The sequence below is a fragment of the Anabrus simplex genome, chromosome X (genome assembly GCF_040414725.1).
Source record: "Anabrus simplex isolate iqAnaSimp1 chromosome X, ASM4041472v1, whole genome shotgun sequence".
Lineage (NCBI taxonomy): Eukaryota > Metazoa > Arthropoda > Insecta > Orthoptera > Tettigoniidae > Anabrus > Anabrus simplex.
The window spans coordinates 183,625,672-183,645,847 of NC_090279.1; the positions used below are offsets into that span (position 1 = coordinate 183,625,672).

General features: G+C 37.2%; 1 protein-coding gene across 1 annotated transcript in view; it reads right to left on the reverse strand.

Moving 5' to 3' along the window:
- Positions 1–20,176, reverse strand: part of LOC136886287 (uncharacterized) — a 54,869-nt gene that overhangs the window by 19,269 nt on the left and 15,424 nt on the right. Inside the window, exon 3 of the mRNA XM_067159016.2 lies at positions 9,988–10,164. Coding sequence (XP_067015117.1) covers positions 9,988–10,164 — 177 coding nt within the window. The remainder of the gene's footprint in view (positions 1–9,987; positions 10,165–20,176) is intronic.

Below are 20,176 nucleotides of genomic sequence, written 5' to 3' on the forward strand. Positions count from 1 at the left end.
TAATGCGAGAGCGGTTCCGGGGCGGAGATATACGTCGTGGGAAAAGGGTGTGTGGGTTTTAGTGAGTAGGAATCTCACACGCTTGTGGAGTGCGGATCCTCACAAGTGTCTAATGAAAGATTTCCCACACTTCCCTCGTAAAAAAAAAAATAATTTATTATTATATGATGAGTATAAAACCTTCTTGAACTTCATTGGCACATCTTTGTTCCATACAATGTCTCTCACACACTGGTAGAAACTTGCAGACTGCTGTATTCTTAAATAAATTTCTCCATCCAAATTTCCATCTTGTGACATCATGCTGCCCAAATATTTAAAATTTTTCACTACCTCAAGAGGTTCATTTCCTATTTTTATCACTCCCCTGGATTTTCTGTTACCTCTTGTCATGATCAAAGTCTTGCTTTTTGCAGTACTAATCTTCATTCCAAAATTGTTTACCTCCTCATTCCATAAATCAACTTGTTTCTGTACTTCCTTTTCATTATCTCCCCCAAACTACAATGTCATCAGCAAAGGCATAGACTTTACTTGCTCACCCATCATCTTCTCCTTGATATTATGTAGAATTCTATCCATGATGATAATGAAGAGTAAGGGAGACAGAACACTTCCCTGTGTGATGTGTGTCATCAAGAAAGGACAGCAGAATTTTATTTTAGTTTTTTTTTTTTTAATTAGTATTGTGGAAAATGAAGAAATATGGACTCTGGACTGGGCTGGAATTTTTTATGTAACTGGAAGAAAATTATGTTTGATTATTGTAATATTTCTTTTATGCAGTTAGGGAAATCTCAAGAATAACATTTGGGACTTATGAACTTTTGAATATTTTTAACATTGCAAGAGTGATTAAGTGACCTTTGTATTTAAATTTCATTTAGTTGTGTTATATTAGTGTTCTGTATCATTTAAATTCATTTCAAGAAGCGTGAAGAAAAGACATTTTGGACGTTTTAACGTCACTTGAAGAATTTATTGAAAATTATTTTTTTATTATTGTATGAAGAAGAAGAATTACTGAAGGTATTACCATTGTATACTCTGTATGTCAAAAATTGTAACATTGTGCTTTGACAAAACGTGTGCGGTACATAACTTTTGGATCAGTAGGTAATGCACGTGGAGAGATAGGTGATGCAATTCCTCTTGCATCAGCAGGTTAGCAAATGACCATATATGGTCATCTAATTGGATGGTCAGAATAACGACCTTTCCAATTGGCGAAAAATTGGAATCTAGAGGAATTCGGTGTCCTATTGGTTAATTGTGATTGTGAGGGCTCCCCTCGGGGAACTCCACTCCTTATTGGTAAGTGCTACTTCTGTATTTTTCTATTACGTTGATTTTATTTAATTCCTTCTAGTGTTTTGGTATTTTCTCTTTTAATGTAACTTTCAATGATTTAAATTCAACGTATCATCACTAATTTCAATTTTCTGAGTGGCTGTTTTCACCAGACCTGCATTTTGTTATTGACAATATATTGTAATTCTGTATAATCTTACGATGTTAAACCTTGTGTTTTACAGATTTACTTAAGTATCCTGATTATGTCTTTACTTTGGTTTAGTGGATCTATATCTTTTGTGAAATTCTTTTTAAACATCCTTGGTTTTAGTATGTTAAGTATCAGCTGCTCTGCCATTTATTAACTTTGTTTCTTATAATTTTTCTTTTGTTAATTTTAATATAGTTGAGCTAGAGGGTGTTTCTCGTGAACTTTTCCTTCCCCATAACATTATATCTTCCCATGGACCTCGACAGGGCTCCTTCATGTTCCACAATCCTTCATTAGTTGTCGTTAGGCCTGTAAGTTTTCCCTTCCATATGTTTCAATTTGTATATTTGTTAAGTTAAGCGTCATGTTTCCAAGCTTAGATGTGAAACCCCCGCTACTGAGATATTTTACTATTTCCCTGTTTATTTTATTATTGAGTTTGTATTTCTTTCACATTGTAATCATTTTCTGAGTTTATATTATTATCATTATTATTTATTTTACTATTATTTATGTGTACACGTTCCTTAAGTGCTACACCTGTCTTAAGCCTCTCTCAACTCTGAACCATTCAGTTTGACTCACTTTGCTTCTAACACACCTTTCGCAATTTTGATACAATGCTATTACCATCTACATTGTTTCACTCCCAATCTGCACCTCTGTCAATGTTTTCCATACCAAATTTCTTGGGACACTGTCATATGTCTTTTCAATATCTAGAAACGTTACTACCGTACCATGTCCTTTCCATATTTCCAAAACCTTTCCATCATTTGACACAATGTAAATATTGGGTCAAATGTGGACCTGCCTGTTTTGAATCCATACTGGTGTTCTGCCAATTTTCCTTCTACTCTGTCTCTTATTTGTCTATCCAAGATTCTTTCAAGGATCTTAGCTGTATGAGGTATCAGTGTCACTCCTCTGTAATTTTCACATTGCTTCTTCTCTCCTTTCTTGAGAATTGGTATAATGACCCCTTTCTTCCACTCTTTTCTCTCCATATCACTCTGAAGAGTCTATACAACCACTGTGGACCAACTATTCCTGCTGCTATTATCATTTCTGTGGTAACCTCGTCAATTCCAGCTGCCTTGCCTCATTTCATTCTTTTAGTGGCCCACTCAATCTCTGCCATGGACATCTCGTTTTCCTATCTTCCATCTGCACTAAATCTGGTTCTTCGATTTCTCCTTGTACCGAGGTATTTTGCACATTGTAAACCTGTTCAAAGTATTTTCCCCACCTCTCCAATATATCCTGCTTCTGTGTCATCGCTTCCTCCTGTTCATTTTTAATGAAGTTAGCACCTTCACCTGGGGTTTTCATCTTTTTAACCCAATGGAATATTTTTGCTTCCAGGTGTATCTTCTTTCAGAGATCCAGTTAATTTTTTTCCAGCATTTCTTTTTCTCTTCTTGAACCACCTTGGAGCACTCCTTCTTGCAGTGCCTGTATTCAGTTTTGCATTCTGTTGTTCTGTTTCTCAGCCATCTTTTACAAGCTTGTTTCTTTCTTTGAACTATATCTTTTACCCTGTCATTCCACCAGGTCGTTTCAGAATCTTTCTTCCTTCCTGATACTATTCCACAAGTCTTTTCTGCAGACTCCACCATGCCCATTCTTCTTTGACCCTTCCGATGTCTTCCTTAGGTACACTTGTTTTAATGTGTGTCTGGAACTCATCATTTATTTCCTTCTCCTGCAATTTCCACACCCTTAGCTCTCTCTGCCTAATCTCAGTCATCTTTCGTATCTTTCCCATATTTAACTTAGCTAATCACAAATCTGTGATCTCCTTTAAAAGACTCACCTGGGAGGGCTGTTACATCTACCAACATTTTCCTGTTACCTTTCTCAACCAAAATGGAATCTATCAGAGTTTTGATTTTGTTAATCTAACTATATCTTGTTATCTTCTGACTGTCTTTCTTTCGAAACCATGTGTTACCAAAGATCAGCTCATTTCTTCTACAACAGCGTACCAAAATATCTCCAGCCTTGTTTCTCTTCCCATATCCAAATGGACCTATAATCTCTTCAACACCTTTTCTTTCCTGACCTACTTGGGCATTCATGTCTCCTATGATCACAACTTGTATGTCCTGTAATATTCAAGGTATTCCTCTAGATCGATACCTGTATTTCCTGTTTGTGGAGCATACTCTTGAATTATGTCTGTAACACCAGTTTCAAGTCTCATTCTGACCTTAATCAACCTCTCATTTATGTTTTCCACCAATTCTATCTATTCCTTTAGGTCTTTTCTAATTATGAGACCTACACCACTTTTGGCTTCTCTTCCTCCACTTCAGTATAAGGTGTATCCTTTCTTTAGTTTCCTCTCACCTGTTTCTTTCTATTTGGTCTCAATGATTCCCAGCAATGCTATAACTTTGTCAACCATAGAATCTACAATTTCTTCCACTTTCCCTGTTAATGTCACTACAATAATGGTTGCTATCTTGATGTATTTGTATTTCATTGCTGGTCGCCCATTTCTCACATTTCTCCCAGCATCACAAGAATTGCACGTCGCTTGTGGGGAACAACCTAGTATTTTGCACGTCGTTTGTGAGGAACATCCTAGCATTTTCTGAGGCTTCAGTATACTTGTCATCATATAGGCTTTTATTACAAAGGTTTGCCACTCCCAAAAACATTTTAGAGCTACTGCCAGCCAAAACTCGTAGACCGCTCTTAACATGGAGAACAGATGCCTTTTGTAGCCGCTTCTCTGGAGTACACACACTACAGTTGATATGGGGTTTCAGTGGCATTTCCTCCACTGAGGGCCCATTTCTCTTCTATAAGGACTCCTCTGCCCTTAGCTGTTGGTCCTTATAGTGGGTCAGGGTATTTACGCCACCCAACACTTGGTGTGGAGACACTGGCTGTATGGTTTACTCCATTACCAGACACTACTTACTTAACATAATTATAGACACATACCCACCTCTTGGAGGTTAGACAGCATACATCAACACTATGATGAAATTATTACCATATCAACAGATGTTGCAATTCATTACTGGAAGAATATTTTAATGTGTTATGTTAACTTATTTATCTCTTTTAATTGTGAATGTGTATTCATATAGTTTTACCTTAAGATTACGTTTCCAAAGAAGACAAGTTATTCATACAACCAAGGACATATCAGTAAGTATAAAGAACAATATTTTTAACCATGGCACATAACTGCTAATAAACACTATTTCTCAATAATTTTCGTAAATATTTCGGTGGAATATTGGTGATTGTGTTGTATAAGATTTTATATGTTTTTCTACCTGGTAATTAAGGCTGAAGATAACCCAGTGTATAGGGACGAAACTAGTCCTGTATATCAAACAAAGTAGAGACAATACGCGACACTCTGCGAGATATCAAGAGACAGCGATTAGAGCTATGTCTAGCGGAGTGATTCTGTCATAAGAGCACATGTATTTGTTCGTGAAGTTTTTGGTGATATTTATATGTGTGCAGTAAGTTGACATAAGTAAATAGTAGCATGTGTTATTCCTTTATATCTCCTCTCAATATGAGTGGAAAGATATGTGCTGTGTTTGGCTGCAATAACTATTAAGTGCAGAAGAATTCCCAGACTTTCTTCCGTTTCCCTCGTGACAAGAAAATGTAAGTAAATATTGTGTTTGCATATATATTCTTCAAGTGACACAAGATTTTTATAGTACTTCTTAAACTTCTGACCTGAGCGACCCATATTTTAACTGGGTTAAAATATAATAAGCTTATTTTATTGTATAGTGCAGCAGTTAACCTTCAGTACTGATGTGTTGTTGTAAGTACGATCTGTGAGTTTTGATTTAATTCAGGAAAATGCATATGCATATGTGCGTGGCTGCTTGTGCTTCAAGTTACCCCATTTGGAATGCCGTTATGCATTGTCAAGCACTGAAGAAAATATGGGTAACTTAAGAAATGTACACATTTTGTTGAAACAAAATGATGGTGCAAATTTGCTTTACCTTAATGTAATGGCAAGTATTGCTTATAGGGAAATTTTGAATGTTTTTGAGGCTAAATTTATAGATTTTCTTTCTGTTAGTAGGCTTCAAGTTAAGAGGAAAATTGTCCAGCTCTTAAATGTTAATTCATTGAATCATGTGTGTAAGAAATGTGCCGATATTTTTATTGAAGAGTGTCTTAATGTGATGATAAAATGTTTTTTAAATGAGAAAAAAAGACATATCTAGCCGTAGAAGTTCAGGTAGGAATGCTAAAGCTAAGAAAGTAATGCATAAATGAAAGATCAAGCCCTTTCACAGCAGTCAATTTCACATCTTGATTATTTGTCTAATTTCAGGCTTTAACTAATAACCTGTTAAATAATTCATCATTTGTTTATCCAGAATCGCTTTACCAAACTTTGAAGTTAATATCTTAATAACACTTTTTTTTCTAGATGTAATTCCAGGTCACACCACTAGGAGCGCCACTTGCGACTTGTCTCCCATTTTAACAAGGCTAAATCCGGAATTGTTGCGTAATGTCTCTACTGTATTTGCTTCTATCTAATAAGGATATTTGGTATTTAATCAAATGGTATTGAATAGGTGGACCTCCCTTCTTCTATTTGTTGCTAATCAAAGTCATCACGGAACAAAATAAAGTTTATTACATATAATGGGAGCCTCCATGGCTCAGGTGGCAGTGCACCAGCCTCTCACTGCTGGGTTCCGTAGTTCAAATCCCGGTCACTCCATGTGAGATTTATGCTGGACAAAGCGGAGGCGGTACAGGTGTTTCTCTGGGTACTCTGCTTTTCCCTGTCATCTTTCATTTTCATTCCAGCAACACTCTTCAATATCATTTCATTTCATCTGTCATTCATTAATCATTGCGCCAGAGGAGTGCGGCAGGCCTTGGCAGCTGGCACAATTCCTATCCTAGCTGCTAGATGGGGGCTTCATTCATTCCATTCCTGAACCGATCAGATGACTGGAAAAAGGCTGTGGATTTTCATTTTCATTTTTCACATATAATGGGTCTGTTACTGGACATTATAAATTTTCAGGCCAACTCATTCCTGTTGCCGCGTTTCATGCCAGTGTGCTCATTTGGGCTCGTCAGTTGGTAACCAGCACACCTACCAAGATGCATGGCTATTCTATACCGTGGAGGCCACTGTGTAGGCTATTTGAAGTTACCGGCAGTACCAATGCATTACAAGAGACTTTGTCCCTTTTGCAAAAATTGAAGCTTGCCAGGGTATAAGATGATATGGATATAGATATGATGTTGAAATCTTGTTAAAAATCACAGTGTGCCTCCATTTGTAGTTCTTGTGTGGGATGAAAAAAGTCTTCATTGTTAAAAAAGATGAAAGCCAGGTTGTAATCAGCTCATCCAGTACTGAAGTGGCTGCTTGTTTACAAAACAAGAACTACAATGGTCCAAGGAAACAGGTTTCTTATATAGTCAAAGGAAATGACATTTTACAGTATGTGCTATCGGATCGTGGTCCCAAGTTATACCTAATTTTACTGCATTCATGGAGCTCATATTTCACCACAAAATTGCGGATGCGCGTACTGCTCACTATTGTGCCATATGACCATGAAAGTTATTTTTGTGGGCTCTTTGGATCGTCCTCTTCTTAAGTCGGTTGTTACATTATTACTGTTTCTATCATTTCAAAATTACTGAACAGTCTGGCATATACCATTCCGTCAGGTAGCCACGATCGTTAAGGCATGAAGGCATGGTCTGACACAGTGGTTAGCTAGTGTGAGTCCCGCTGGTCAAAGAAATTCTCGCCATCAGAATGTTATTACAAGTTATAAATCTCATCGTTTGTTCCGTATTGAGCAACGCATACCTTTCTAAAAGAATGTTTTTTTGAGAGTCAACCTTTTCAATACATTATGTTTTATTGATTTACATAAATATTTTTACATTATTGTTATGTCTTAAGCGGGACATGTTTTGCCTATTTTTTAGGCATCTTCAACCGTTGTTCCTACTAAGGATTCTAGGTTTTGTTTAATGATAAGTATTTAACTATTAACTATAACTATTAACAATTTTAAGTGTTTTATTATTAAACAAAACCCAGGATCCTGGCTATTTTGATCTTAGGTAGTAAGAACGTTCCACTTCCATACAATGCCATGCTCCAGCCGAAAGTCTTCAACAACATTTTTGTAATTCCTATATCAATGTCCCAAGTGAGCAAATTTCTTTTCTTAAGAAAGCTCTTCTTTGCTCGTGCTAGTCTACATTTTTCCTTACTTCTACCATCATTAGTTATTTTACAACCCAAGTAACAATATTCATCTATTTCCTTTAAGACTTCATTTCCTAATTTAATATTTCCTGCATCACCTGCCTTCATCGACTGCACTCCATTACTTTTGTTTAGGACTCATTTATTTTCATCTTGTACTCCTTACCCAAGACTTCGTCTTGATTTGATTTGATTTGATTTGATTTGATTTGATTTGATTTGATTTGATTTGATTTGATTTGATTTGATTTGATTTGATTTGATTTGATTTGATTTGATTTGATTTGATTTGATTTGATTTGATTTGATTTGATTTGATTTGATTTGATTTGATTTGATTTGATTTGATTTGATTTGATTTGATTTGATTTGATTTGATTTGATTTGATTTGATTTGATTTGATTTGATTTGATTTGATTTGATTTGATTTGATTTGATTTGATTTGATTTGATTTGATTTGATTTGATTTGATTTGATTTGATTTGATTTGATTTGATTTGATTTGATTTGATTTGATTTGATTTGATTTGATTTGATTTGATTTGATTTGATTTGATTTGATTTGATTTGATTTGATTTGATTTGATTTGATTTGATTTGATTTGATTTGATTTGATTTGATTTGATTTGATTTGATTTGATTTGATTTGATTTGATTTGATTTGATTTGATTTGATTTGATTTGATTTGATTTGATTTGATTTGATTTGATTTGATTTGATTTGATTTGATTTGATTTGATTTGATTTGATTTGATTTGATTTGATTTGATTTGATTTGATTTGATTTGATTTGATTTGATTTGATTTGATTTGATTTGATTTGATTTGATTTGATTTGATTTGATTTGATTTGATTTGATTTCCGGTCGTAAAGACTCACTGCGTAGATTCATCTCACTTCATACTCGACCCTGTAGAGAAATAGCGACACGGGTTGGACATACAGTTCAGTATTCACTTTTATGGGAGATGCGGATATTTACCGACTGGTCCAGCAATTAAATGAAATTATATACTTATGTACTCTACATTAAAATGCACAGATAAGTACAACTTGGTCTTAAAATCAACAGACTTCAAAAACCTCCCTAACAAAGCCAAAACCTGGAAGAGCCCAAACCATATGTTAGGCGAATTTCAGATTGATCATGTGGCTATAGACAATATAATAGAGAGATACTAAACATCAAGGTATTGCGAGGAGCAAACATAGACTCTGATCATTACCTTTCACTTGTCAAGGCTAATTTTCAACCCTTGAGAAGAATAGCAAAACCCTCAAGGAGCTCTAGAATACCCAGGTACAACACTCTGTGACTACGTGATGAAAACTGTGCCTTTCAGGATACTCTCAGCAAAATACACAGGAAAAAAGAAGTTGGCCAGCCTTACAGAAAGCTCTTCTAGATGCTGCCCACTAAACTATCCCCGCTATGTCCAACAAAGGCAAGCACCCTTGGTGGACAATGGAGTGTGAAGAGGCCATAGAAGAAAGGCATAGAGCCTGGATCAAGTGAAACCAGCACAAGAATGAAGCCAACCATGAGGCCCAAAGTACCTCTCCAAGAACCTCAAACTCAGGCACTATAATGAGATAGTAAAACCATCTGTTCTCCATGCCTCTGAGTGTCTTGTGATGACCAGGAAAGGAGCTCTCAGAAAACTAGAACTCAAAGAAAGGAAGATCCCGAGGAGAATACCGGGGCCTGTAAGAGAAGAGGGAGGCACCTACAGAATTTGCCACAACGATGAGCTATACAGACATCAGAAAGACATCATTTCTTGTATAAGAAAAAAGCACCCGTTCTCCTATAGGCACCTCACCAGCATGAACCCCTGCAGACTTACCAACAGGATCTTTGCTGTGGCAGACAGAGGGAAGGTACCCAGGAACAAGTGGATTTCTTCGGTAAAGTCAGATCTGGAACAACTGGGGATCCCGCATGAGTCCATATATGACTGCCCACAGTTATGGCAAGCTATCAAGTGGGGAATTTTTCCAATGTCACGAGTAGGAAAAACACAGGAACCAGCAGACTTATGTGGACGGAGAGAAAAGAAAACTGGCTTACAGCCAGAAAATGAAGGAATACTGGAAGAGGAGAAAACAGAAGGCCCAAGTGATGAGAAGATACGAGCCCCGTGATCCTCAGTAAGCACAAACGAGAAAGAAGAAGAAGAAGCACAGATAGCTAATTTTATAGTATGAAGCACATAACCTACTTCGACAGTGTAAACCATAGCTTCCAAATCCTCGTTTGCAGGCTATATATGAATCTCCAGTATATCCCTCTATACATTCACAGATCGGCAGGATTTCCTCTCCACGTTTCACGTTGGCACACCTGGCGTTTAAACCACATTCCGCTCCTCCACAGGAATCATCCTGAGACTGTGACGCTGAAATTAAAACAGAAGAAAACTTAATAAGTGATTTAATTAAATTCTATAAAAAATTAATTTTTGAGAACTTTGGTTTTATTAACAACCAGAATATGTCCATAATCAGGAAAAAGGTGATGTCAGACAAGGAAGCTGTCTTGTCCCCTGTCGCTGGAGCTTAGAATTCACCAATGTTACCATCATGAAATTTGCCAGTGATATTGTCATTTTATTGATGGCTGTTTGTAAGGCATAAAACAGCAACATTATCAATCAAAATGTGCTTATCAATTACTACTGTTGTTTTCCTCTTTTTTTAAATGATTGCAAAGAAATTGGAAATTTATCGAATATTTCCGTTGGTAATTTATGTCAAACCTTAACTCCCCTTCCTATAAACAAAAGTTTTTCCCCTTGAATTCCAGCTTTATCTTCATATTGTGATCTTTCCTACTTTTAAAAACACCACTCAAAAGTATTCATCTTCTAATGTCATTCCACGCCATCTCTCCACTGACAGCTCGGAACATACCACTTCTGATAAAGATGTTGATTCCCACAGGGAACCTGAAATATTTGTCCCGAATGAGTAAATATATAATACCACTTAGTCGAGCAGCTCGTCTTCTTTAGCCTAAGTCTTCCCAGCCCAAACTTTGCAACATTTTTGTAACACTACTCTTTTATCAGAAATCACCTAGAACAATTCGAGCTGCTTTTCTTTGGATTTTTTCCATTTCTTGAGTCAAGTAATCATGGTGAGGGTCTCATACACAGGAACCATACTCTATTTGGGGTCTTAACAGGGACTTGTATGCCCTCTCCTTTACACCCTTACTACAACCCCTAAACACCCTCATAATCATGTGCAGAGATCTGTACCCTTTATTTACAATCCCATTTATGTGATTACCCCAATGAAGGTCTTTCCTTATATTAACACCTAGGTACTTACAGTGATCTTCCCACCAATGCAGTAATTAAAAATGAGAGGTATTTTCCTATTTGTCAAACTCGCAACCTGACTTTCAACCCTGTTTATCATCAAACATTGCGTACTGTCCATCTCACTACCTTATTGACGTCATTTTGCGGTTGCTCACAATTTAGTAACTTATTTATTTCTCTATACAGAAGAACATCATCTCCAAAATGCTAAGAAAATATAAAGGTCTAATAATACTGCCTTGAGAAATTCCCCTCTTAATTATTACAGGGTCAGATAAAGCTTCACCTACTCTAATTCTCTGAGTTCTGTTTTCTAGAAATATAGCCACCCATTCAGTCACTCTTTTGTCTAGTCCAATTTACATAATTTTAATCACCACAAAGCAACATTCAGACAATGGATCACACAACATCTTACGAAAACGCTACCAAACTTTATTTCCAAGGTGACACTCAAGTTCATGAAGATTCTGGTGAGAGCATACACATTGGATTTTACAGACTAAGTAACTCAAACCAACCAATGTCATCACAAGTTTTTAAAGCATAACAAATATGTGTTTATCAATTGTGTAATAATTGTAAACTGATCTTTTTTAGACAGACCCATTGTATGCAAACTAAATGTTTTTTTAATATATAACACATGTAAACACAATTTCACTAGTCATAACAATTCACATCAGCTGGATGTTTCTACAGAACACATAATACACATGAAAAATATTTTTTAGTTAAAATAATTCATGTCAGCTTAACCATTTAAAGTATCTTATTATTAAATAAAAACCAGGATCCTGGCTATTTTGATCTTAAGTAGTAGGAACAGTGGCTGAAGAAGCCTAATAAAAATTAGACAATATATGTCCTGCTTAAGACACAACATAGTGTAAAAATAAGTATGTAAATCAATAAAAAACAAAACAAAAATAAAAATATGTGACGTGTGCTGCAAGAGTTTGTATATTTGACCCTCTTCAAGTAAATTTTGGATTATTCAATTTTATCATAGAAATTGTGGTACACCCTGTACTGCATGTGTTGATTTTTCATTCTCTCGGATGTTATCTTTCATCAAGGGTTATAAATTTCATTTTTGATTGATCCGTATTGAACTAAGATTACATATAATTTATTCTTATAAAATGTTTTCCGTCTGTTCAATACATTCTTTTTGCAATGCATGTATTTACATTACATTAAGTCGCTTGGAACTAGTTTTGACCCTACTCAGGGTCATTATCGGCCATAATCAAATAAATACACATTTTAGTCAAAATATCCTAAAACAATATGTATTCTATTAATGAACAGGCATAAAACTAATGATATGAATTGTATGAACAATTATAATATGGGCCATGATGAGTAGTTGAATTGGACCAAGCGCTATGGTTCTGGGTATGTTACAGAAGATAAAATGTTATATAGCAATAAATGTACACATTAGGATAAAGGACCTAAAGTAATTTCTATGCTATTTGTACTTTGACATTTTAGCACAATTTATTGTAATTACTTTCCTCTTATATGATCCTTGGCACATACGCTGCTGTAGTGAGCGGGAAACACGATGCACTCGCCAAATAAAGCATCAAATTACACAAGCATATAACAATTTATACTAGGGGAAGAGTATTGACCATACTGGAGGTTATATTGGTCAAAAATAGAAAGAAGTAAAAATAAATCGGAAATTCGGAAGATGAATTAAAAACTGGAAAGTTTCTGGGTAAATCGGAAGGGTTGGCAGGTATGCATATTTATCTCTACTTGACACTTCGATATATCCACCCAGATAAGAAAGGTATTTTGCCTAACTTGCAGGCTCTAAATTATGGTATTAACAGTCATATTACAACATTATTTTTTGTGTTTAAAAAGAGTCACCAACACAAATCATTGTTAATAATGTTATTTACTTTACGTCCCACTAACCACTTTTATGGTTTCCAGAGACACCAAGGTGCCGGAATCTAATCCCGCAGGAGTCCTTTTACGTGCCAGTAAATCTACCGACTGGAGGCTGGCGTATTTGAGCACCTTCAAATACCACCGGACTGAGCCAGGATCAAACCTGCCAAGTTGGCGTCAGTTGGCCATTGTCTCAGCTGTCTGAGCCACTTAGCCCAGCCACATCATTGTCAGATGCCTGAGTGTCGGAACATTTTCAGGGAGGAATCCTTTAAGTGTTAACAAAATCCAGCAACATGGAGTGTTCCTGTTACAAAATTTTGCACGAGTGCCGGAGGGTAAGGTCCCTGTGGTCACCAAACCATGCTCACATGTTGACAGGCACAGGGGTTGCCTCTTAAGGGTAGGGCACGTCTTTCAGGGCGTCTTCTCCATTCAGCAGTAAAGAAACATTCTAGATTAGAATCCATTTTCAGAAAACCTTCTTGTCATTTAGTACCTTGTTTACTTTAGATCTACGATCCATACTCAATAACAGGTACGGGTCATAAAATACTTGATTGATGTCTTTATGTTCTCTTTAAGTGTGCAATTAAAATAATGTAGTGATTAACGCCAAATGGCCATTAAACTGGCCATTAGCAGTAGAAACTACTCTTGACTGTACTTGGTACTCTATTAGAGAGATCACTTCAATGGTACTGCTGATTGCAGTGATGGAGTCCATTAGTTGTATTTTTTTATCATGAGGTAGTGGGTTTGATCCCATCTCAGTTCAGTAGCATTATTATTATTATTATTCATGGAATTAAACTTACGGCACACTTCCTGGTAGAAAAGACTATCCAGGGCAGGAATGGCAAACCTTTTCCAACTAGTGTGCTGGTTTATTATTTTCAACTGTCTACTGCGCCACTTGTTATTTTCTTTGCAATGGCTACACCCCCTCCCCCTCCCATGACTTCTATCCCTAATTCCAAATTATTTTTCATAATACGTTTTTATATATATAGTAAAATTATACATTTGATTGCATGTTCTGTAGTCGTATTTTGTCAATACTGCAAAAATACATTCTTAAATATGTTTTAAGAATACTTAACATTGAAAATCCACAGCCTGTTTCCAGTCATTTGACGAGGTCAGGAATGGAATGAATGAATCCCCCATCTAGCGGCAAGGATAAGAATTGTCCCGGCTGCCGCAGCCAGTCGCACTCCTCTGAGGTGATGATTAATGAATGCCAGATGAAATGGAATTACATTCAAGAGTGTTGCTGGAATGAAAGATGACAGGGAAAAGCGAAGTACCTGGAGAAAAACCTGCCCCGCCTCCACCTTGTCCAGCCCAAATCTCACATGGAGTGACCGGGATTTGAACCACAGAACCCAGCAGTGAGAGAGACAGCGCGTTGCCACCTGAGCCATGGAGGCTTGAAGAATACCTAACATTAGTTGTAAAAAAAATATAATAAGCACCCATTGTAACATACTTCATCATTAAGTATTATTAGATATAGAAATCAAAAATACTATATTGCCAAAGGACTTTAAGTGAAATACCATTCTCAACTTAAGTGTGAAACTTGTTGCTGAATCTTAGTAGCCATGTAATTTATGTTAGGTTCATAACTTGTTTCCAGTAACACACGAGAAGCACTTAGATCTGAACCAAAACGGTTTCTAACTGTTGACTTCACAACGTTCATTGTAGAAGTCCGACTCGTTGGCTGAATGGTCAGCGTACTGGCCTTCGGTTCAGAGGGTCCCGGGTTCGATTCCCGGCTGGGTCGGGGATTTTAACCTTAATTGGTTAATTCCAATGGCACGGGGGCTGGGTGTATGTGTTGTCTTCATCATCATTTCATCCTCATCACGACGCGCAGGTCACCTACGGGTGTCAAATAGAAAGACCTGCACCTGGCGAGCCGAACCCTTCCTGGGATATCCGGCTCTAAAAGCCATACGACATTTCATTTCATTGTAGAAAATAGCTGCTCACAGGTGTATGAGGACCCACACAAAGTAAGTAGCTCTGCAGCAAGCTTCTTCATGGCCAAAAAAAATTTGTGGCAGGCTGTTCCGCTGTTCAAGTATTAAGTTCTCCGACTTCTGAAGAGAGTGTTCACTACCAACAGCACACTCTATTTTCACCAGTGCTTCACCTTGTTGTACGAATTTGTTCACCCATGTACTGCTTTCTTTAAATTCAGTCAACTCCATTTCTAAACTGTCACTATCTAACCACTCAAAAAAAAAAAATGACCTTAATATCTTTCATATGTGCAATATGAGAATATGAAATAAAGTGAGACTTTTTCTCTGACTCTCAAAATTGTGATAATCTCTTGGCAACTCTTACAAAATTCAAAACAATAAACAGTTACTCACTAAGAATAATTATGTAATGCTGGCAACCATACACAAGCCAAACTTCACTAACTGACCACCTTTTCAATACAATATAATTATCAAGTAAATGATATTTCATAATTTTTGGTACCTACTAGTTTCAGCCACTTAGTGGCCATCTTCAGCCAAATAAAAATTAAATCATGTAATATCTAAAACATATATATACCAGACAAAGACAGTGTTGTAGGATTAATTATAACATTAAAATATATATAATACCAAAAATTAAGGTTATGATCTTCTTGTCATAATATGATGTCTTCAAGTTGACTTAGGACCTCAGGCAAAGAAGTAAATCTCTAATGTCTGATGTAGAACAAGCAATGACTTGCTGGAGGAAGCAGGCAGGCCATGTAAACAAAGGAGTGGATAGGCTTCTTGTCAATTTATTCTTATAATTGCAATTCAATATGGAACAAAAATGAAATTTGTAGGTTATAAATGACGTGGACGAGCGAATGGCTCATTGGCCGCATCTGAAATTTATTTCGCTTGACTTCCAGACCTATCAGCGTTGCAATGTTGCCATAATGCACGTCCAAATGGAAATAGAATTTACACTTTCAGGATTTATTTCTTAAACCTGAAACATTATGACTAACATACACAAAATATGTATAGTAAGACGTACATAAAAACGTTAATATATGTGACCTAGGTTCGCCATTCCTGATCTAGGGTCTTGATCTCCTAGATCATCTCCTCATTGAGATGGACAGGACAGCTTCTATCTTGAGGAGAATGAAGACCAGGGCAGTTAGTGCACTTGTTCAGAGGTGTGCACTCTTGCACATGTACCACACACAGATTGATTCGAACAACGAGGTACCATATGTCTGAATCTGGGACATTGATAGCACCACATGGGAGGTGGGACGTATGGCCTTATGTTGCAGTGATAGGTTGTAACCTTGACTTTCTCTGGTAACAATGACAATTTGAAGGATACAATGAACACACCCATGGCAACGTCTTCACCACTGACTTAGCGATTAATTCACCATACATGTGACGGTGCTTCATGTCTTCCATCAACTCATCGTCAGTGTTCAAGACGAGATTGCGGTGGAAGATAACTTCACGAACCAGATTCAAGGTTTTTGTGCTCTTCCACTTTGATGGGGATCTTGCAAAAGTAGTCACACTTGAGCAACTGATCAGCTTGAAGTCAGTAGCGGTTCGTGACATTTTACTCTGGCAGGGCTGTGCCATCATCTCTTCTGCCCCTCCCCAATCGGTCCAGTTTCCGCTGACCAGTGAAACAATACTTTTAGGTGAATAATAATAATCTGATGACATTGGCTGAATCGAAATTTGCTTGCACTACAATATTAATTAATTAACTACACTACAATGGTATTTATGCACAAACATTAACAAGGCTAACAGCTAATGCAATCCTGACTACTACCACACTGCACTGTTTTACTCATCACAATCACAAGTGATAATAACGACATTCATGACAACAAAGAAACAAAAAAAAAAAACTGCACTCCCAAATTTCTCTCTCCTTGTCCAACTTTCAAAGCATGACAACATGTTTAACAATTTGATCATCCTACAAATAGTGCCATTATGTTATGGTTACATTTTGAATCTTTATTTTAGTTTCTTTATAGAACTGAATTGTTTAATAGTCAGTATAATGGAATTCATTTTGTAAAATGTTTTGGAATTAATCTCTAACAACAATTAATGTAAGACGTGAGGAAAAAAAAGCTAGCTACATTACAAAGTGGTTGGCCATATTACTGAGGACTCTACCAAATAGACCATGTACTCGCCTGCACTTTCCCTTCCCCTGACAAACCCATATTGTCCTTCCAGGCTCCTCCCACACCCTGCACACTTGCTAAGTCTAGGGACCTACTGAGGGCTCTCCTGCCACAGTCAGAGTGTCTCAAGACTAAAGAGAAAAATATCATGCTTGCTGGACAGCAAAATGTTTACAGCCAAAATAATAATAAAGAAAACATTGTATAACTGAATAGCAGACCACATAAGTTTGACTTCATTATATTTGTCCATTTCTTTATGTAATCAATTACAGAGTGAAGTAACATTAAATGTTTTTGAAAAGACCATCGCCATAAGACCTATCTGTGCTGGTGCGACATAAAGCAGACTGCAAAGAAAAAAAAAAATATATGTTTAGAACTTTGGTGTTTGGTGTTTAATAATATATAAAGAGGTTCAAAAGATATTTGGTATTGTGAAAAAACCACTGAAGAAGAGGATAAAAAGGTCCTCAAAACATGTACGGTATATTAAGTGATAATAAATAATTAAATAACTTAAGTATTGACAAGGCTGATGTTAAATGGCAGCAAGTACAGGAGCAAGGACGTGTTTGTTTGGTTCAGACAAGTGTAACTTTGTTTTAATTTTGACAAATTTGGTACCAGCTAATACTGAAGGAAGTGAAAAATAAAATTCACTAGTCATCTGAGTTGTTGTCTTTTTCATAAAAAATGTCTCTAAAGTTGGTTTTGATGGTTGTTTATTTTAAAGGAACTTGACTGTTAAAAATGGCTCGCATGGTTGGGCAAGATTTAGAGGAGAAATTCCAATTTATATGAAAGGTCTTAGAGCTGTAGCACTGAGTTAATTGACAATTTTTGGAATAAAATATACAAATATTTGAGTTACAGATTAGAAAATTAAATATAATGTTTTTCTTTTTTAGGTGTAAATAAGGATTTAAGGAACGGAGAAGTTTTCAAGAACAGAGCAGACAGGATTTCTGTTTTTAAAGTTTTTACTAAATGACATAGTAAGTGTAAGTGAACAGTTTAGACAAAAAAGAGATATTTTAACAATTTCAAGATTTATGTATAATTTGTATTGTTGATGACTGTATTGTACAAATGTGTCAAGTCCAAGGATTTTGTTTGATGTTTTTGCACCGCTGAGGAAGGGAGCAGTTGTGGTCTCGAAACATGTACGGTGGATAAGTATAATAAAATGTAAAGTATTGACAGGAGGAAAAGTGTTTCATAGACATTGAATGTAAGTCAGTACAGACAAGAGTGAACCATCATGGTTAAAATAATCAATTCTGAGGTGTTGGGCTGTCGCTACTGTCTCATAAAGGTCTGAACGAGGATCTGTTGTTGGTATCAGAGTGTCCAGAGTTTGGCTGGACTGAAGACGATGTACGGAGCAGAAGACTGTGTACTACCTGAGAGTACTGTGTGTTTGTGTAGTTCTGTGGACTGAGGATTGCCATGAATCAGTGAGGGAAGCCACTATCATGAGTGTGAGGGTAGATGGACTTGTGTTAATATTCACTGTTGTGAATATCGTCTTGCTGTTGAATACTGTTGAGCTGTTGCTGTTCAGTGCATGCGCCAGAGTGAATTACATGGGCTGCCTCTGGAGTCGAACCAAGGAATAGTGACTGTGTGTTGTGTAGCCAGTAACACTGTATTCAAACCCAGCAGTCTACACAAACTGCTGTATGAGGTGAATGGACTTGTTTAAGTGAAAATAAGGAGCCTTCCAAAAATAATACCTTTGGGCCAGACCCACTGCTGTGCTAAAAGGAGAGAGACTGGTAAATAGACAGAAATTAGTAACTCTGGCCATTCATAGTTGACTGAAATTGTGCGTGCATGCGTGCGTGCGTGCGTGTGCACTTGTGTGCATTTATTGGGTCATCCTGGAATAAATTAGAGTAATAAGACAGACTGAGTTTTTCGTAACAGTACTTTTGTTCATACAGCAATTGAGGCTTTCATGGCTGGCGTTACAAATACATCAGTGTTTTCCAGGCTTGTAGGCCGTGGTCCAGAAGCATGTGATGGTCCTGACGTTAAACTGAAGACTGCACTGGCATTATCAAGGGTTCCGATTGAATTCAATAGCACCGAAACTCTCACTGGAATGGAGTCGTGTTGAAATTCCACCTCATTATGTAGTGCAGGCTATGGTGCGCTGCTCACTTATTGGTCCGCCATGTTGGAGGGGCGGTCTCTGATTGGCTGTTCTTCGGCTAATGATTGAAGCATTAAGGAGCCTGATGTACATCAACCTGCCTCGGCAGAGACAGGCAACAGATCACCCATTGCTTTTTCTGGTCTGCTGCGATCAACATGTCCTCCAGGAGTTTAGGCTTTCAGAACTGGAAACTGCTCTTTGTTGACTCACTCAGATTCCTGTTGCTGTGCTTCAGGATTTCAATGGCTTCCCTTTGTAGCCGTGCGTGATAAGACACAGTAGTTGACAGTACTTTGATGTACTGTATGTCATGGCCTGCTAGCAGTGAGTGTTCAGCGACTGATGATCTGTCTGCTTGTCCCAGTTGTGTTCCTTCAGTCCTTTGGTAGTACCTATGTACACCTGGCTGCAGCTGCACAGGATCTTGTAGACACCTGCTGTGGAGAGAGGATGGTGCTTGTCTTTAGCAGACCTAAGTAGTTCCATGATTTTCTTCGTTGGCCTACACAAGGTTTTTACCCCATGGAACTCCAGTAGCCTCCCTATTCTGTTGGCTGTCTTCCCAATATACGGCAGGATTTTTACCCCATGGAACTCCAGTAGCCTCCCTATTCTGTTGGCTGTCTTCCCAATATACGGCAGAAAGGCTTTAGTTGCTGGCTGCTCCTCTTCCTGGTTATTGGACGTCTGGCTATGGAGTGCTTGCTGGATATCTTTATGGCTGCACCCGTTAGCAAGTAGGGCCATACTGAGATGGCTGAGCTCCTCGTTTCTTAATCACTCCGTTTGTCATGGGTGGTGGTTGGACATCT